Raw genomic sequence first — 17500 nt, forward strand, 5'->3', positions numbered from 1 at the left:
CCTGTTCGATCCCCGATCCTAAATCCCCGATCCTTGTTCTCCGATCCTGCTTCTCCAGATAAACAAATGCTGTGTGCGGTTTGTCTGCGGTCTTGTGACACAAAGAAACTTATCATTAACACTTCCGTCGACTTCCGGAATCTGCAAAGACCAGGTGTATCTTGTGACATTCACTTTACAATAGGCAAGTTTCGAATTGTGCAGCAACAAAAGAACAGAGTCGAGGTTCAGGGGAATAATTTGCATTTTCCTTTGTTCTGAACAATACAAAATGCTAATTATTCCCCTGAACCTCGACTCTGTTCTTTTGTTGCTGCACAATTCGAAACTAGCCTATTGCGATGGTGGGAGGCTCGGTTGATTGTCATATTGGCTAGGTATTATATAAAGTGACTAGTATTGATTGGATAAGCGGATTTTTCATTTAGTGTACTTGAACACGGAATTACAACCGTCACATTTCAACCAGCAATACGCATACGGCCACAATTCTTGACCACAGTCCACCCAGGAAAAAAGGAAAACAGTGTACTTCCGGTTGCCGTCCGCGTAAGCACGCGCGTTTTTGATAAGCGGACAGCAACCGGAAGACAACATTTCGCTCGCCAGGACAATGGTGTCTCCCAGATTTTTAAACTAATCATCTCTAATGGAGAAAAGATACTTAGCAGTGTAAATGTGGTTGTGTGAAGACAAGTTAAAAGAGAAAACAGCTCACTTCCGGTTGCCGTCCGCGTCTCAAAGACGCGCGTGCTTAACTCAAGCTCCCAAAAAACACGCGAGAGGAGAATTTCCTATTTCACAGCGCCCCTCGCAACATACCGCCAGCTACGCAAGGCTGCTATGGCGGCGGCCCGTCTCATCGCTGGTGTTGAGCTCGGAGGCACCACTTGCTTGGCGGCCATTGCCGAGCTGAGCCATCCAACTGAAATGATTGAAACGTTTGAAACAAAAACAACCACTCCTCAAGAAACACTGATGCGCCTTTCGAATTTTCTTAAGGAAAAGCTTTCGCATTTGAACATAGAGTCTTTCAACGCCATTGGAATCGCTTCTTTTGGCCCGATTGATCTAAGCAAGGAATCTACGACCTATGGCCACATCACCACAACCCCAAAGAAAGCCTGGAGAAATTCGGCGGATGTCGTAGGGTTTTTTAAGCGTGAATATGGCGCAGCTGTACCGATCGGGTTTGAGACAGATACAAATGCGCCGGCATTGGCAGAAATGGCCAAAATCGTTTCTGAAACCAACCCAGCCCGTCCCCCAACAGTGGTTTACATCACAGTCGGTACCGGAGTGGGGCTTGGTGCAGTAGTAGATGGCTCTCCAATTCACGGGCTTCTGCATCCTGAGGGGGGTCACATGATGATTCCAGTCTTACCTGGCGATGACTATCCAGGGGGGTGTGAATTTCATCAAGGTCCCTGTGTGGAGGGTATGGTGCATTCAAAGGCCATTGCTGAACGAGCAGGGGTTAGCCCGGAGGAACTTCACCTCATTCCAGATGACCACGAGATATGGGAGAAAGTTGGGTATTATCTAGGCGTCATGTGTCTTAATGTGACCTACGTGTTGTCACCTCATGTCATTGTGCTGGGAGGGGGCATAATGAAGCGCAAGATTCTATACAACATTGTTAGAAAATGTTTCCAAGAAATGCTAAAAGGATACCTTGATGTAGAAAAATTCAAAACAATGGAAGGATTGGCAACTTATATACGAGAAAGTGCATTTGGAAATCATGCTGGGATCATTGGAGCACTAGAACTAGCAAGGATGGAAGCTTGGAGAAAATGACTTACCTACAAGATATCGATACTGTATTTACTCAATGAAATACTGCTACCAATGTTAGGACTGCATGTTACAATAATTGCCTTTTGAGGCATGATAGAGGTTCCGCAAAAGTATTGCAAAGCACTATGAGTCCTTGTCACATGGAATAAGGCACTTCCCAAATACCACCCCAGGTGGGTGGGTTTTTTTCTAGGGGGAGTGGGAGAGTTGATTGTGGGGGTTTGAGGATCTGGATGAAGAAAAATGTCCAGATTTTAGATTTCCAGAGGTTGCCATCTCTGATATAGTGCTACTGTTTTGTTTATGGATAGTGAGTTTTGGACCGAAAATCAGGGATGGTGAGCAGAAGGGGTTAGGCTTTAAAAGGATGCTATAAAGGAGATGCTCCTTTATAGCATTCTGTGATCATTAATTTTCTGACCAAAAGTTGAATCCACAAGGAAAGGGGGGTTGGGGGGGACAATCCCCTCTTTAACACTTCCCAAAATCATTCCCTGAGAATAACAAAGATCAGTGAAATTAAGGTTACCGTACACCTTCAGATCGGCAATTTTGTTCAAATTTGGATTGTTAAAGTAATGATTGAAATGGGATATCTAACGTAAAAAAGAAATTATTCAAAAATATTAAATATCGGCGGAGAAATGGCGGTTTTACGTCTTGGGCGGAAGTAAAAATTACCCGTTTGATTGACAGTCTTAGCGCTGTTTTCTCGAACCAATATTTTCACTTAAAGCAGATATTTAAAGAGATAAAACTTAAAGGGAATTTGTCGGATTGCCCCCAAATTTTGACAGTGGCTAGATTAACATATAGACAACAAAAAGGTGTCTGCGAATTTTTTATTTCAAAATATTTTCTCTGAGAACAATTTTTGTATGAACACTTCACAGTCTTTTAATTAATACTGTTTCGAAAACGTTCTATAACTTTTCACTGCAACTGAGTATGGCAAAACGCAGACACGTTTTTTTTAGCACTTTGGGTTGGGAAACAGAGGAGCACAATAAAATAACGAAAGCAAAATTTGCTTTGATTTGTAGCTTTGAAAAGGTAATTCAGATGTTCGCATTAAGAGGTCATGAAAAATTCGACAATTCATTTAATTTCAAAAATCTTGATATGGTTTGATAGCCAGCTCTATAAGCTTCAATTTGATATAGGGGTTTGGGTATCTACAGTTTAAACCACACCCACTACATCACTCGGACACGAGACACCCCTGAAGGTATACGGTAACCTTAACTAATCACAATGGCGCAAATGGTGAAGTGCATTGCCACAAAGAGATGAGCAGAAACGCCAGAAAGCAGCCCAAACAACCTAATCTACTTCTTAAGTGACTTCATTCTTGACACAAATATAACACAGTGCAACAAATCAAAAGCCTGTTTCTTTTAATTCGTACGTGTCCAGAATATTGCTATTATTAGCATTTTGTTTTATTATGATATGGTTACAAAAACATAATTAATGATTATTTACATCATCCATTATTACCATAAACAAGATACTCAAAACATTAACTATATATATTATTATGTTCTAAATGACTTGTGAGGGTGTTTTGCTCAAAACTAGCTGAACTTTTGCATGTGGTCAAACAAAATAGAATATTTAAAAAATTATACAAGTGCTCTAGATTTTTTTGGAATGGTTTACTTTTGGTTTCCTAGAGATAATGTATGAAAAAAGCTGCATTTCTTATGCCAGCATCTTTGCAAGGAGCAATGACTTGCCAATTGGATCAAAGCTTAAAAGGGCTGTTTTTTTCACATGTCTCAAAACTAACAGTTTATAACTCGCACCCAAAAAGGAAGTTTTCTCTTGTTTGCTTAGAAATATTTTGTGACCTGCTTTAAAGCACACAGCTACTTACCAAGCAAATGCAAATCTTTGCAACATTTTTCCCAAATTCTAGAAAAGAGAATGAGAACTGTACTGCACAAAGTGAATCATCCAGTGGAATACAATCCACTGAAATAGGCAAAGTTCTATTGTGTGAGAAGTATCCAAGACATATAAGAATGACGTAATTTATGCTTAACCCAATGTCTTGAAAGCAGGTCACAGTGTGAAGAAACTCTAGCTGCAATGAGAATCAAAGCCAGGTTCCAAGTGTGGATTTAAAAAAACCCAAGGTGTCATTTATAAAAAAACACTTTTATAATGGTGATCTTGTTTTTCAGCATTCATTGCATCTGTACAATCATCCAGTTTTTCCGACTTTTTCCTTCGTAGTTTCACTACTTGCTACAAGAGCAGCTATCATACTGAAACAAGAATAATATAATGACAAATGTATTTCAGATTAATCAAGGAGGCAAAGGGCAAGAGGAGTAAAGATGGTATGGATTCTCAGATTAACCTTTTCCCTCCAAAGAATGACACTGATAGATTCTACATGTATGTGAGAATATTTTACTCGTCAACGAGGGCCAGTTGCAATGCATGATGATTTGGTAGGCATCAAGAAATGCCCCCTTGCACTTGTCCCTGACATCAACATCACTTGTGTCTGGTAATGCAAACAATACTGATGTCACAAAGATTTCCTTTCCTAACCTCTGATTGTCAAGAAAAGAGTAACAGCTGCATTAAATACCCTCATCAAAGAAAGGAAAGAAAGAAAGGAACTTTATTTAAGTGTCTAATCTTCTAGCGCTGTAGAGCACTAATCAGGGACACTGTAAATTGAAATTAACAAGTTAAAGCAAATGACATCAAATGTTGGTTTTTGAGGAGAGGGGAAACCGGAGTACCCAGAGAAAAACCTCTCGGTGCAGAGTAGAGAACCAACAAACTCAAGCCACGTATGACGCCGAGTCTGGGATTGGAATCGAACCCGGGCCATATTGGTGGGAGGCGAGTGCTCTCACACGCCATCCCTGCACCCCCTAATCATGCTGGATGTCAAAACTGGGCGTGAATCTAATTACATTTGTGGATATAAGTGGCTAGTTCAGGTTTGAAAGTTTTAAGTGTGTCAAGCAAAGTTCCACATAAGGTCTCATATTGCCAGAGTTTAATTATCCTTATCAGTATTATGGTATTGCTTCTCCGTCCCCTCCCTTGGACTGAATGATTATCCCTTGTACCTATTTATTTATCTGGGTGGAGTGAGACAGTGGAATGCAGCTTCTTGTCTAAGGCAACCGCATGGTACTGGAGCAAGGCTTCAAGGAACCAATCCTGAGTTCAATAACCAGGAGTTGCTTACCACTTTTTTCACCGTGCCCTCACTTATCAGTAAAACAGAAACATGATAATATATGTGCTGGTATTAATCTGACCCCAGTTGTTCAAAAGGTGGATAACGCTATCCACCAGATGAATCGCTATCCATTGGATAGTAATTTATCACGTGGATTAAGCGCTATCCATCATTTGAACAACTGGGGGCTGACCTTCCATGCACCCCAAAACTAAGAAGACTAAATTAGTTTTACCTATAGAGATAAAGAAAAAAGAAAACTAGATGAAATCCAAGCTTGACCATAGCTTCTTTCAGAAATCCTTTTAATTCATGTCTGTTGTGAATCTCCGCTGGGTCATATAATCCAAGGTTTCCTGGAGGCTTGTTCACGAATCTGCAAAAAACAAAGTCAGGTCTAGAGCCCTGATTCAGTTCAAAAGACTTGATGGTGATAGTCTATGAAAGCTGGAAAGAGAAAGCTCTGGACAGAAAAGGATGGTGAATTGTACTATGGAACTTAAATGCCAGAATGGAGAAGAATAGGACTAGAAAAATACCTGAAATTCAACCACAAAAGGAACTTCCAGACTTGCAAAACTGAAGTTGTGAATTTTTGAATTTATTTCAAAGAAAAGCTGACCTTGTCGGCATAGCAGGGTCTGTCAGTGTCGACCATTCTAACAAGTCATCATTGTTAAAATGATGCACAGCCTTGACCAGTCAATGATAACAATGGTTAAAATTCCTGCTTCCTCCAATGACACACACTTTCATCTACTCTCATAAACAATCGGTCACTTTGAACATGTTAAAAACTTTGGTCTTTGAGAGGTTTTCCTTTGATTACAGACATATTAAAATTAATGATAATTTTATTGATGATAGTAATAGTACCCTTGGTCAACTTTTTAACAAAGACACCTAAAAGGGAGCCTAGAAGGCCCATCAGGCCGGCGCTTATCTCCGGTTTCTGTAGCATGAAGCGACTACAGCGTAGGAGTATTTCTACTTGTCCCTGGATGGGATGCCCAGTCCATCGCAGGGTTACCCCCAGTATTAAATTCACTGGTACCCATTTATGCACCTGGGTGGAGAGAGCCACCATGAGAGTACAGTGTCTTGCCCAAGAACACAACAAAATGTCCCCGGCCAGGACCCGAACCCAGACCACTCGATCCGGAGTCGAGCGCACTAACAATGATGACAGATGAGGGGAAAGAAAGCTCCAAACAATCAGTCACTGTTTCAAGACATTTCTTTATGTCAAGTAACATGCTACTGAAAGCTCACTTTCAATATTAATGCACAAGTGATTAAAAATTAAACTGAAGATACACAATATTAAGTTAGCATTTTTGTTCGATGCTCACAGATAATTTTGTCGTACATTGGAGGTTGTTTTCTTTCTCGTTGCTCTAAGACAGGTATCTAGAGGTCATTTAAACATACCTATAGAAAAGCCAACCCAATAATGGGGCATTGAGAATGAAAAAGATCCATTGAAAATGAACAAGTAACAGAACTGTTATAACTCCATGAGCAACCATCTCTGGAAGAATCCACTGAAATGATAAAGCAAACACACACCCATGCAAAGTATCATAACATTTTATTCTCATGAATATGAAATGTCCAGCAGGTGCTTATATCGACTTTGTACATTAAAAACATGAGAAAAGGCATTAGAAAGGATCGTGTTTAAAAAAAGCATGAGAGTAGTTAGATTTAACGACACCTGAGTGAATTGTTGTGATTAAACTGCTTTTCGCTTACCTTTCAAATAAACAAAATTGACATTAATGCGGTTGCCCTCGCATCCTTTATAATTTACTTACCACGTTTAGTCTCCGGCAACATGTTGTAGCGTTGATGTAGTCACATTCGAGATCTGACAGATTTATTATCTGGATTGGACGATGCAAAATTAAATGACATGTCAAGGAATTCCCTACAAAATTCTGCCAACATCTTTGAAAAGCTGATTGGACAATTCATTGAAAGAATAAAAAATAAGCTAGAGATTCAATTTTTTCGATTACACTACCGAAATGGTTTCAAAAAATTATTTGACCACGAAAAAGATACTTGCACAATATCCAAGAACAATAATGGAGTGTCAGAAAAAGAGACAGCCCAGCCTATGGGTGAGTACTCTATGAAACACTCGATCATACAGATCGAATAAATTAAACTCATAAACTCGTCATCAATCATGCTTTTGCTTAGTTATGAATACGAAAATAAGAAAACTAAATCAAATGATTAAAGGATACAAAATATACAGTAAGAAACAACAAGGCAATTCCATCAATGAGACCAAACACATACAACGCGGCTTCGGACATGATAAATTCCTGAGACCGTTGAAAATAAAAAGACTGGTAACGACAACAAAGAAACGAGGCTCGAGTGTTCAGTGCATCTCTGGGCGGGGAGGGGCAAGTAGAAAATAAATAAGTATATCTCAAGACACCCTAGGAATTTTGAAATTCTTAAGATTGTTTACTCGTATGCTATAAAACCACATTAGAATCATTTCTACTTCTGTTAATGCAGCTCTAGATGCATGTTACATCTATATTGGAATCAATTGGCTCTTCCCTGTCACCCTTCCCTTATACGGTGTATGATTCGTCTTGGTTGCCAACACAAAACGAAAAGCCACTCGCGGTTGTTACGAACTTACTTGCAACATGGCGTCCGGTCACGGAGCATCCGTTACGAGAAATCTGTGCTATTCTGCCCCCAGACACCCTAGAACAAATAAACCAGCAACTGAAAATGAAAGGAGAACAATTAGTTTGGAAGTTGAACCACCCGAAAGTCAAGAATTAAGAAGTATGGATGGTAGCAGTCCTTCTTCCTCTCGAAGAACAAAAAGACGGCACCAAGGGCATAAGCCTAAACGATCAGTGCGGGATTCTTTATCGGATTCTTTTCGAGAGTTGAAGGATGTCGACGAGGAACATTTTTATGAACATCTGCTGGCATTAAAAAATGAGCACAAAAAAACTTTGAAAACGTTGGAGAAACTATATTATTCTGAAAAAGACAAACTCCAATCTGGCCATGGATTCGATTTGGACTCAAGGACTAGGATTTCTGTAGACGATTTTGATGAAAGTAGAATTCGTGGAAAAGTTTCCTCCGATGGTTATGACCCTTTTCATGAAACGGTAACAGATAGAAAGGGAAATTTTGAAATGTCAGTGAGACCGCAGGATCACATTAGGGATATGTCAGTGAGGGATGAAACAACAGCAGTCGACCATGAGGAAAATGAAGGTAACGGTTTAAACTGGAATTCCATGGTCTCAAAATAACTCTCCTGTGCATACACAGTTAAGGTGGCTCAAACCAGTTGCAATGCTTTCAAGTAACCTTCTTATTGGAAGGTTTGGCGTTACAATGCTGCATCAGGTATTAGCAATGTTATCATACCATAGGAAACACCAATAATTTGCTGAACAAGATGCGGTCATTATTGTGATATAATAAGTCACCATGGCAATGGAAAAGCCCTGTAATAACACCCCTTATTTTGTTTAAAGTTGCTCATATTTGAAAAACAAACTTGGTGACCCCTTTTTTGTTGCTGGAAAGTGATCAGAAGAACAAGATGAAACTTTCTGCAAAATTTTTTAAAATTCTGTACAGCGGATTCAGAGACACCTTAAATCTGTGACTTTTTAAAGGTGGCTCTGATTCTGAAGTACAAAAGTTTCTTATAACTTTGCAGAAAGTTTCATCTTGGCCTTCTAACCCTAACCTTAGCCTTGGTGTACTGAACCATCCGTGTCAACCCGTCACGGTCTGAGGACAGTGAACAAAATTGTTGCATTGGTTGTGTGCAAATATTCAAAACATTTTGAACGACTTTTTATCTACAATCATGTGACCATTTGGTGTGCAAGAAATTTTCCTGTATCATTGTTCCAGTATGGAGTCATCTGCAGTGGTCAGGGGATTCAATAACATTTTAAAGGTGGCAGCTGGTTTGAATACAGTAACCAACTGTTGTCATTGAATAAATGAATTTTAATCTTAGATTTTAAAGAATCCGTCTTTGATTAGTTGCCTCAGTTGATGGAAAAAAGTAGTGGACTTCTCTGAGTGATGTATCCAATGCTTTTCATCGACTGCCAGCACTTATTGAATTCACTGGGTCACCAACGTGGTAAACAATCCATCCCTTGACCATTACATTATTATTCTTCTCTCCATAATCCCCAGACTCTGGAGAAGCTGTTTTCAACAGTGGTAGGCATCCAAATTAGCAATTTAAGGTTACATGCTTAACTCTTTTTCAGGGTCACTCTCTTTTTTCAGGTAACTGAGGCTGAAGTGATCTTGACCCTTATCTGCACAATTTAAGCATTTGTATCTTATTTAAAAGTTTAAGAGTTGTTTCCTTGGTTTTCATTGTTGGCCCCTAAGGTTGTGATTCTTTCAGTCAGTATTATATAACGTTTTTGGTTTTTGATTCAATGTACATATCTAAACAAGATGACGGGGCTTGCAAAAAAAATATAACGACAAGTGTTACAGTGAAACTGGTTGTTCATTTGCGTGCCACTTTGCAATATTGCGTTTTTGATTGACACTTTCCTTCGAGCAAGTTGAGGGTTCAAATTTCCCAATGTATGGACAGTTGAAGTCCAATGGTATGCCTCGAACTGTCATTACATTGTGAACCTTCTCCATAGTCGGTTTGGAATTGATAACTTTAATATTTTGGAAGGCCCTTCAAATGGATTTGAAATGATTAATTTCTTCAAAGAACGTTTATGCATGGAATCCAGTAATGGCAAATGGAGATGTTGTTGTATGGCCTTTTGACACCACAGAGTTTTCACGGAAAACCAGTTGCGCTTAATGCTAAGAAATCGTGTTGTTGAATTGATATTTCAACCCCCTTATGGTCCTAAATTTAATTCTTATGAGTTTTGTTTTAGGTAGATGAATGCGTATTTGAGACAACACGAACAGTTTTCACAGAACTTGCAATAATTCAAGGTTTGCAAACAATGACACAGGCAATACATTGTGGATGTGTCATTTAAAAATTAATTTTTGCACAGCCTCACGAATCCTACCCAATGTAGAGTTATTATGCCATAAATTTATATTGTAAAAAATAGAGATCAAGGTTATTTTGAACGGATCCAAATACCTGACTCCGCATTGGAACATAAACAGCTGGTAGCTCTGACAGCAAGTTGAAATTTGAACTTGCAACTTCCTCAGAGCAAACTGCCAATCCACGAACATTGCATCACAAAATTGCAAAGTGGTGCGCAAATGAACGACTAGTTTTACTGTCCACACGACCAATCACCATGTGTATTTTACTGGATGACCTGTTTAAGTGCTGAAGCAGTGTCCAAAATATGTAATTTCAGTCTAATGTCACTTGACAACAAAAAGAATCTGTGACAGAAAATTATGACCTCTGGTTAATTCCAAAACGTGCACAGTTGCACCATGGTCCTTTATGTTATTGTTAAAAGGAACTGTTGTTTTAAATTTTTGACTCTACAACAAAGCCATAAGAGCTCTTTATTCTCTGCCTTTGGCCTTCACAACCACCCAGACACCCTGCTGGGAATTAGAAATGGAGACGACAGACATGTGGAAAATAAGCTCCATACGTTTCATTTCACGGGAGAATAAAAACATTATGACTACACCGTACTCTCCATCATTGTTCAGCACCTTCTTGCTCAACAAATTATTGTTGTTTTGTTTTTAAATGCCACTGAAGTTAGTGAAACTTTCTGGTCCTCAGCTGGCTGATCTTGATTTTGGTTTCTTTAATACTCAGGAGACTAAACTCACTTCCCTACCTAGACCTCGTGTTCATAGACCATCAAAGGGCTCCACCAGGAACCCATAATAATGATTTGTTGTCGGTATTTGTTTTGTAGATTATTCATCTCTGGAAGAACTGCAAGTTTCTCGTAGAAGATCTTCAAGTGATCCTACTGAAGGAGATCACCGTAGGGATGATGAGATGACTGCAACAAGAAAATCTTCAGAAGACGGAACGTCGTTTTACACAGAGATATTTCCTCAAAGATCCTCGGCCCTGGATATCGTGGAAGACATGTGGGAGGGGTTTTCTGTATATGATTACCCGGCAGATCCAAGCCCACCTCGTGAAAAACGCGAGGACAAAAAGAATTGGGCACTGAAATTAACTATTCCCAAACCGTTTTCTATGACGATGAGAGAGGCAAAAAAAACGCCGAAGAACTTAACCAGATCTCAACAGATTCTATTAGAAGATTTAAAAAGGAGACAAGAAAATGAAGAAGCAGAGCTGCATAAGAAATTTCGTGCCCAGCCTGTTCCTGCCACGACGTTTTTGCCTCTATATGATGAAATCACGCGTCAAAATGAACTAAGAAGATATCGGGTGAGGGAGCTTAGTAAAGCCATTCTTAAATCTTCCGAAAGACCCTTTAAGTTTATGAAACGAGAGGAGGAAAAGAAAAAATTGCGGCGAACGAAATCTTTGAGTAATCTGTCGGAATTGGAAGGCAAGCTGGACGATAAGAAGACATTTAAAGCAAATCCTTTTCCCGATCATTTGTTTGACTTGAGTTTAGCGGACAGAATGGCTGAGAAAGAGGAGTACAGAGCGATCCGCGTGAGAATGCGGGCGCAAGAAACACTGGCCATGTCCCGTTTACCCCCAAATATGGAATCTAGAGGAAAGGATTACACACTGGGAACGTTTCGGAGCAAGTTGAGCAAAGATGGAAACAAGAATGCTTTCATGACAAAGGAGCACAAATTTAGACCTCAGATTAACACTGTTATACCAGAGTTTGATGCCCTGCACAGACAATTTGAAAAAGAGATGAGAGATAAGAAAAAAGAGAGAGAACCTACTGTTGTCGAACCGTTTGCATTGAAAACAGAGCAAGTATCCGGTGCCCGGAAATCGAGAGCAATGAGGTCGCAAGAAATACAAGACAGCATGGGATCCTCCAGAGAGCGCTCTGCCAGCAGGGAACGACCCTCTAGTGCCAGGTCCTACACTCCACGGGACACCCTTCCATTTGGGTAAGTCTATTGTTGTGTTGCAGAATAATTCTCACCCTTTGTGGTCGCCTCCGTATCGTTTGCTTTCAGTCACTGCTTACACTTCCCAAAAGCGGCTCAAAAGAAAATAATTTTAAAAAAGCTTATCAAGTCCGCCGGGCATACTTAGAAGTCGCTGAGGAGCGTTTTGCGTATTCCTACCTGAAGCATTCAAGGGTGCCGTAGGAAAGCAATGTTCAGTGGTCGTGTTGAGTGCTTTGGTGGTGCATTACCTCTCTAGATGTTCAGCGAAAAAGTCTATCGTTTTTTCTCAGCTAAGCAGAAGTTAAAAGAATTCCAGTTGTTACACGTCGCACGCGTTTTTTTCCGCGCTGTAAGCAGCTTAAATGCTTTCGTTTAATCGGAGAGTACTTTAGCTATGTGTAATAAGCAGACTGAAGCAGAATCGGCAGGTGAGGGAGGTACTACAGGGTCTCCTTCCCTTTTGTAGCATTTCCATCGTTGCGGTATGACTACATCTTTCTTTAGGTGTCCACTCTCCTTTCTCTCAGCTGTTTCCGTGCCTTTCTGTCCTCACCAGAAGTAGAGAACCAACAAAGTCAATCCACATATGACGCCAACTCTGGGAATCGAACCCGGTCCACAATGGTGGGAGGCGAGTGCTCTCACCACAGCGCTATACCTCCACCCCTATCATTCCTGGCCCCTCGGTTTCGACCAGATTCTTCATGTCGTAAGTTTTTTATTTAACCCATTATCATTTCGCGAAATTTGTTTGCCTTCAGAACGACAGAGTCATCGCGTCTACGCGAGAGTTCAGTGCGCAAAAGTCTGCAAGAGAGGCTAGACAGTGAACGGGATGAGGTCAAACAGGGTAAAAGGAGGCGGCGGCGACAAAAATTGTTAAAACCGGAAGTGACGAGAAAAGTCATGGCGAATGATAACAGTGCACAACTGAAAAATGCTGCTAAGAAAAAGGTCCAAAGTTTTAGGTAAGTTTCTCTGTGACTACTTTCATGGCTGTTTACTTTACTTCGAATCGTGGGTACCCCCCAACTCATTGAAATGAAATGAAATGAAATGAAATAAGTTTGGGGTACCCAAGATTCCGTCTACTTAGGTACACTGATGCGCTTAAGCGCCATCTTCGAGCTGTCGTTTGGATCTCTCCAACTTGGAGCATATATTTATTTATGTACTTTCTACACACGGCCCCGCAATTTTTAAGCTTTAAGCATCAGCTTGTATAAAGAAGGATACGTTACTTTACTTTGCCTTACTTTTTACGTTTATAATCTTCTTTGTTTATTGGCCATTTACCCAGCAAGTATCCATGTGACCCCGGTGTTGCGTTTTTTCTGGATGCCCCCTGAGAATTCTCCACACCTTTTATAAGTACGGGCAATTATTCTAATGGTTTCTGAACGCTTAACTCTGCGACCTCTTGATGTGCATTGTAGGGAAAGTGATCGAGCCCGAAGAGAGGAATACAACCGCGAACTTCAAGAAATGGAGAAACGCGTAAGTAAGCGACCTCTTCTCTTTGAACAGCAATCCCAAGCCACAGCAAGACGAGCCGCAGAACGCAAGTACGCGGATATCCTTCGTAGCGCAGGCGTAGATGAGGCAATTGTACAAAATCTGGTCACCAAGGATGGTAGAATTGTGGATGCTGAGTCGGAAGACGATCTCGAAGAGACTGGATCACAAGCTGATTACAGTGGGTCTGAGCAATCTTCAGGTATTGACAACAGACCAGGTAGCCGGGCCGGAAATATTAATCATGATGAAAGCGATGTGCAAGAAGACACCGATGAGGACGATGTAGAAATATGAACGAATCATAAAATAATAGCCGTATAATTTTCTGGAGAACAAAAAGGCTAACTCAATCTGTTATTTGCATGTGAACTTGTGAAGGTCGCTGCAAGAGAATTTTACAAACCATTCTATCATGTTCTTTGAAGTCAGCGGACCCCTCTATAGAGAATCTCCTAAGTTAGGGTCAAGGGTACTGCGGCAGCACCACGACCGAATTGCAGACGTGGTTTGTTATTTAAAGTTAATTCTTGGATTCGTGTTTTAATACGCGTGAGAAAGTTCTGTTTATCGTCATATTTTCATAGACTCGACAGAACAAATCAGTTTTGTTGTATTACCATTGTAAAATAAAGATGCTGATGAAGGACAGATGCTGATGATGTACAGATGCTTAGCTAGTGTTATTAAAGTATTTTTTTAGTGGCGTATGTGATCAATAAAACTTGACCATTGACCTTAAATTCTTGACGGTGTGAAGTCCATTATCATGTCTTGTAAGTGCAATGTAAGCCTACGCATTTATTCAACTGACTTCCCATTCGTTTCATGTGTCCGCCCAATTAGCGACTTGATGCGAGTCCTCCTTCATTTCATGTCATTTGCAACCTGAAGACCATCCTTTCTGTCAATCGCCTCGTAGTGCGCTGATCATCATCGAAGGGCATGGCAAATTGCCAGTAAAATTGCTTTGAGTGGCGTTAGCTCGATGCATAAACTTCATCATTTGGCTGTACCGCCTGCCTATCTTCTCTCTGGGTACTCTGTAACCGGGGGGGGGGGAGGAAGGGTACTTGGGTCAATTTTCGCTGGGTATGTGCTGCTGGCCTCTCAGAACCCCTACCTTTTTGGTCTATTTTGTGGCCAATTATAGACCCCATCTTATTCACTTTTGGGTAAATGTAATTTTAGCGACCCCAGCATAGTCACTTTCTGTTCATGCATCAACCTTACATAAAGCCTTTTAATTGAAATTTCAAAATGGAATGTAATGCGACTAGTAAATATTAAATTAACAGCGCTACAGTTCTTTCTGTAACAATTTTTTTTTTACCATTCTATCATCATTCCATTTTTAAATCTCACTAACCAGAATTTTTTGCCCCCAAAATCCCGACAATTTGCGACCCCATTCTAGTAACTCTGTCGGGAACCCTGTTGATAGTGCAACCTCATTATAGTCAATCCAATCGTGAAAATGCGACCCCATCCAGCGGCACAAACCCATTAGCCAATTAATAGGGAATACCTTCCCCCTCCCCCTCCCCCTTCCGGGCCCTATCATGACGTTATGTGGGGGCGAAGATTCTCGGCGCCGTCGACGATATAGGGTTTATAATACTAGGCTTCTAGAAACTTCTGTCTTAAGTTTTTAAAGGACTTGCCGTGGCTACATCGATGACACGTCAACCATTTAACATGAAAAGTGAACAATGAGCTAAGGTAATGGTTATTTGTTCTGCTGGATGTCTCCCGTCAATGGAATCACTTTCACCACTTCACACTGCTTAATATAAAATAAATCTGCCCGGGCTACGGGGTGCTACCGAGAGTATCCATCACGTTCGAGTTTCTTCCAATTCAGCAAGGAGGCCCAAAGGCCTCAAAAAGTAGCAGCTGCGCCATTTGTTCACATGCTTAACACACGTGAACACTTCATGTCTGCAAGCATACCCATGATTCCTTTCCCAAAACAAAGGCTGTTTGTGTGCGCTTCTTGATATCGATACAGTGTGAATGCAATGCACACAAACTGGTCACAAACCTGTCTTCATTTCATACTTCCATAGCCGTGTGAAGTTGTAAGGTTGTTTTAATGCCTTGATATCACGAGACATTGCCCCTAGATTTCAAAGTTTCTTCCGATTTAGTGGCGAAGGGAGAACCATTTAGATTTAATTAGCGATGACGACTGCGAACGCATTCATCCGTAACCCCTAGCATTAGTCATTGCAAGTTGTCTACAAGTGGAGTACGAAGTCTGTATGGAATTCTCGCAATAAAGAAAATGGCAATGAATCATTGTGAACAGGAGAGTTTTAAGGATAAGAATGGGAATATGCCATTTACATACAAAGGCTGTTGTGTGTTCAAAGTGAAATGTGGTGTGCATTGAAGGATCATGGTATATGACATGGTCGGACGTTAGTTAATTGACGGTTGCTAGGTCTTTGTTTGTTTGACTTTGACTACAAGTAAATGAATGGAGTAAAATTGATAACGATCGACAAGTATTTTATATTCGAATAAATGGTTCATCCTCGATCGACGTGCGCAAATTAAAATTTCATGACTATATTTTATTCCAATATATTGTATGCAAAATCGATATGCCGCTTACGAGACCAGTTCTTCGATGCTGTCAGCCAACAGTCACACTGGTTTTTTCAAATGAATGGCACCTGCAGCTCGCATTGTGTTGCTAAATTTCAAATTTATTTTGACTTCTTTTGGTTGGTTCAACAAGAATTATTGGTACGCAAAGGATAATAATATAGATTATCTGGATTGAAAAAAGAAAGGGTTCATGGTAAACATGCATTAATTCGAGAAGTTGCAAGCTTTCGTACTATGTCTATTATTGTCACCAAGCCCCATAGACTATTCTACTCAAAGGTTTTCTTGACATCAGTATTATATTGTACAAATGATGTTGCAAACTTACTCTAGTATGGTATTATATCTATGAAATGGCTGATTGTACTGTACATCCTGTTAATTGATCTAGTTCTTGAGATTATATTTGTGCCTCTACGTATTACTGTGGTTCCAGATCAATATATACCACAATACAGTTGACCCCCTTTTTATTAACCACGCTTGTTTCATTCAATACTGTTTAGGTCTTTTCGGCTGCCTCTTCCCTTTTCCTTAATCATATGATAAAACCAGTCTCTCTCCCTCTTTCCATCTTTGTTGTTGGCTACTGCACGTATCCGCTTGTCAAACAGGATAGGTCAGGATAAACCGGTTTTCTGGTCTCTTCCTTCGTCAACTGCGGATGCGCACAACTTGAGTTTTCGCGTTATGGAAATAATGAACAATGGGGACGAGAATGGAAGTTTTTTTGGAGGAAGCTGATTTCGTAATTCAAATCGCTGAAATCGCATGGTTTCTAATGTTGTTTAATCAATCACTTTCCAGTGTCAGACGCTTCGTGAAAGTTCGTTGAATGAACCTCTTTAGTTTTTGAGCATGAAAATGATCTGTTCGTTTTCAAAGGGACCATATCTTACACAAACCGACGTACACAAATTGTCGACGGTAAACGTTGCTAACAGAATAAACGGTCAGGAACTAACTGCCGTGACAAGCTCTTTATGCATTTTGCGTTATGGCGCTTTCTGACTTGACAACCAATCAAATTCAAAGGCGCCCGAAAGTGTGTGGGTTACGGTTACTTCCAGTAAACACACAAACAAGCTGTCAATCATTCTACGTCACCCTAAACAATACGAGGAATCCCGAATTAAAACGACAGTGTACGATTCTGCGCAATTACTTTAAAGCGGCATCTTCGTGACAACTTCTCGGTGTTTCCGTTCCGTTCGTGACGTCGAAAGACGCGTGGTTCGCCAGAGGGCGAACAATGATGGCCGAATTCGCGTATGGTGTATGACGTTTTCGATGAAATAG

The 17500-nt window shown here is 40.4% G+C and overlaps 4 protein-coding genes across 4 annotated transcripts in view; 3 read left to right on the forward strand and 1 right to left on the reverse strand.

The window, feature by feature from the left end:
* Positions 1 to 789: 789 nt before the first annotated feature.
* LOC138026080 (putative fructokinase) lies at positions 790 to 3186 on the forward strand. The gene has a single exon (XM_068873269.1). It carries the CDS (start codon positions 844 to 846, stop codon positions 1798 to 1800), a length of 957 nt encoding a protein of 318 aa, XP_068729370.1. The 5' UTR covers positions 790 to 843; the 3' UTR covers positions 1801 to 3186.
* Positions 3183 to 7407, reverse strand: LOC138026081 (protein cornichon homolog 4-like). The gene is made up of 5 exons (XM_068873270.1): positions 7270 to 7407; positions 6832 to 6900; positions 6446 to 6558; positions 5250 to 5390; positions 3183 to 4073 (listed from the first exon to the last, which is right to left on the reverse strand). Exons 1-5 carry the CDS (start codon positions 7339 to 7341, stop codon positions 4010 to 4012), a joined length of 459 nt encoding a protein of 152 aa, XP_068729371.1. The 5' UTR covers positions 7342 to 7407; the 3' UTR covers positions 3183 to 4009.
* A 262-nt stretch (positions 7408 to 7669) lies between these two features.
* Positions 7670 to 14323, forward strand: LOC138027058 (protein FAM161B-like). The gene is made up of 4 exons (XM_068874557.1): positions 7670 to 8281; positions 10924 to 12067; positions 12832 to 13038; positions 13507 to 14323. Exons 1-4 carry the CDS (start codon positions 7690 to 7692, stop codon positions 13880 to 13882), a joined length of 2319 nt encoding a protein of 772 aa, XP_068730658.1. The 5' UTR covers positions 7670 to 7689; the 3' UTR covers positions 13883 to 14323.
* Positions 14324 to 17416: 3093 nt separating this feature from the next.
* LOC138026741 (metastasis-associated protein MTA3-like) overlaps positions 17417 to 17500 on the forward strand; it is a 19919-nt gene continuing 19835 nt past the window's right edge. Inside the window, exon 1 of the mRNA XM_068874196.1 lies at positions 17417 to 17500. This exon is cut by the window's right edge and continues 117 nt beyond it. The gene's annotated coding sequence lies outside the window, so the exon portion shown is untranslated.

This window comes from Montipora capricornis, chromosome 12, assembly GCF_036669925.1.
Source record: "Montipora capricornis isolate CH-2021 chromosome 12, ASM3666992v2, whole genome shotgun sequence".
NCBI classification, from domain to species: domain Eukaryota; kingdom Metazoa; phylum Cnidaria; class Anthozoa; order Scleractinia; family Acroporidae; genus Montipora; species Montipora capricornis.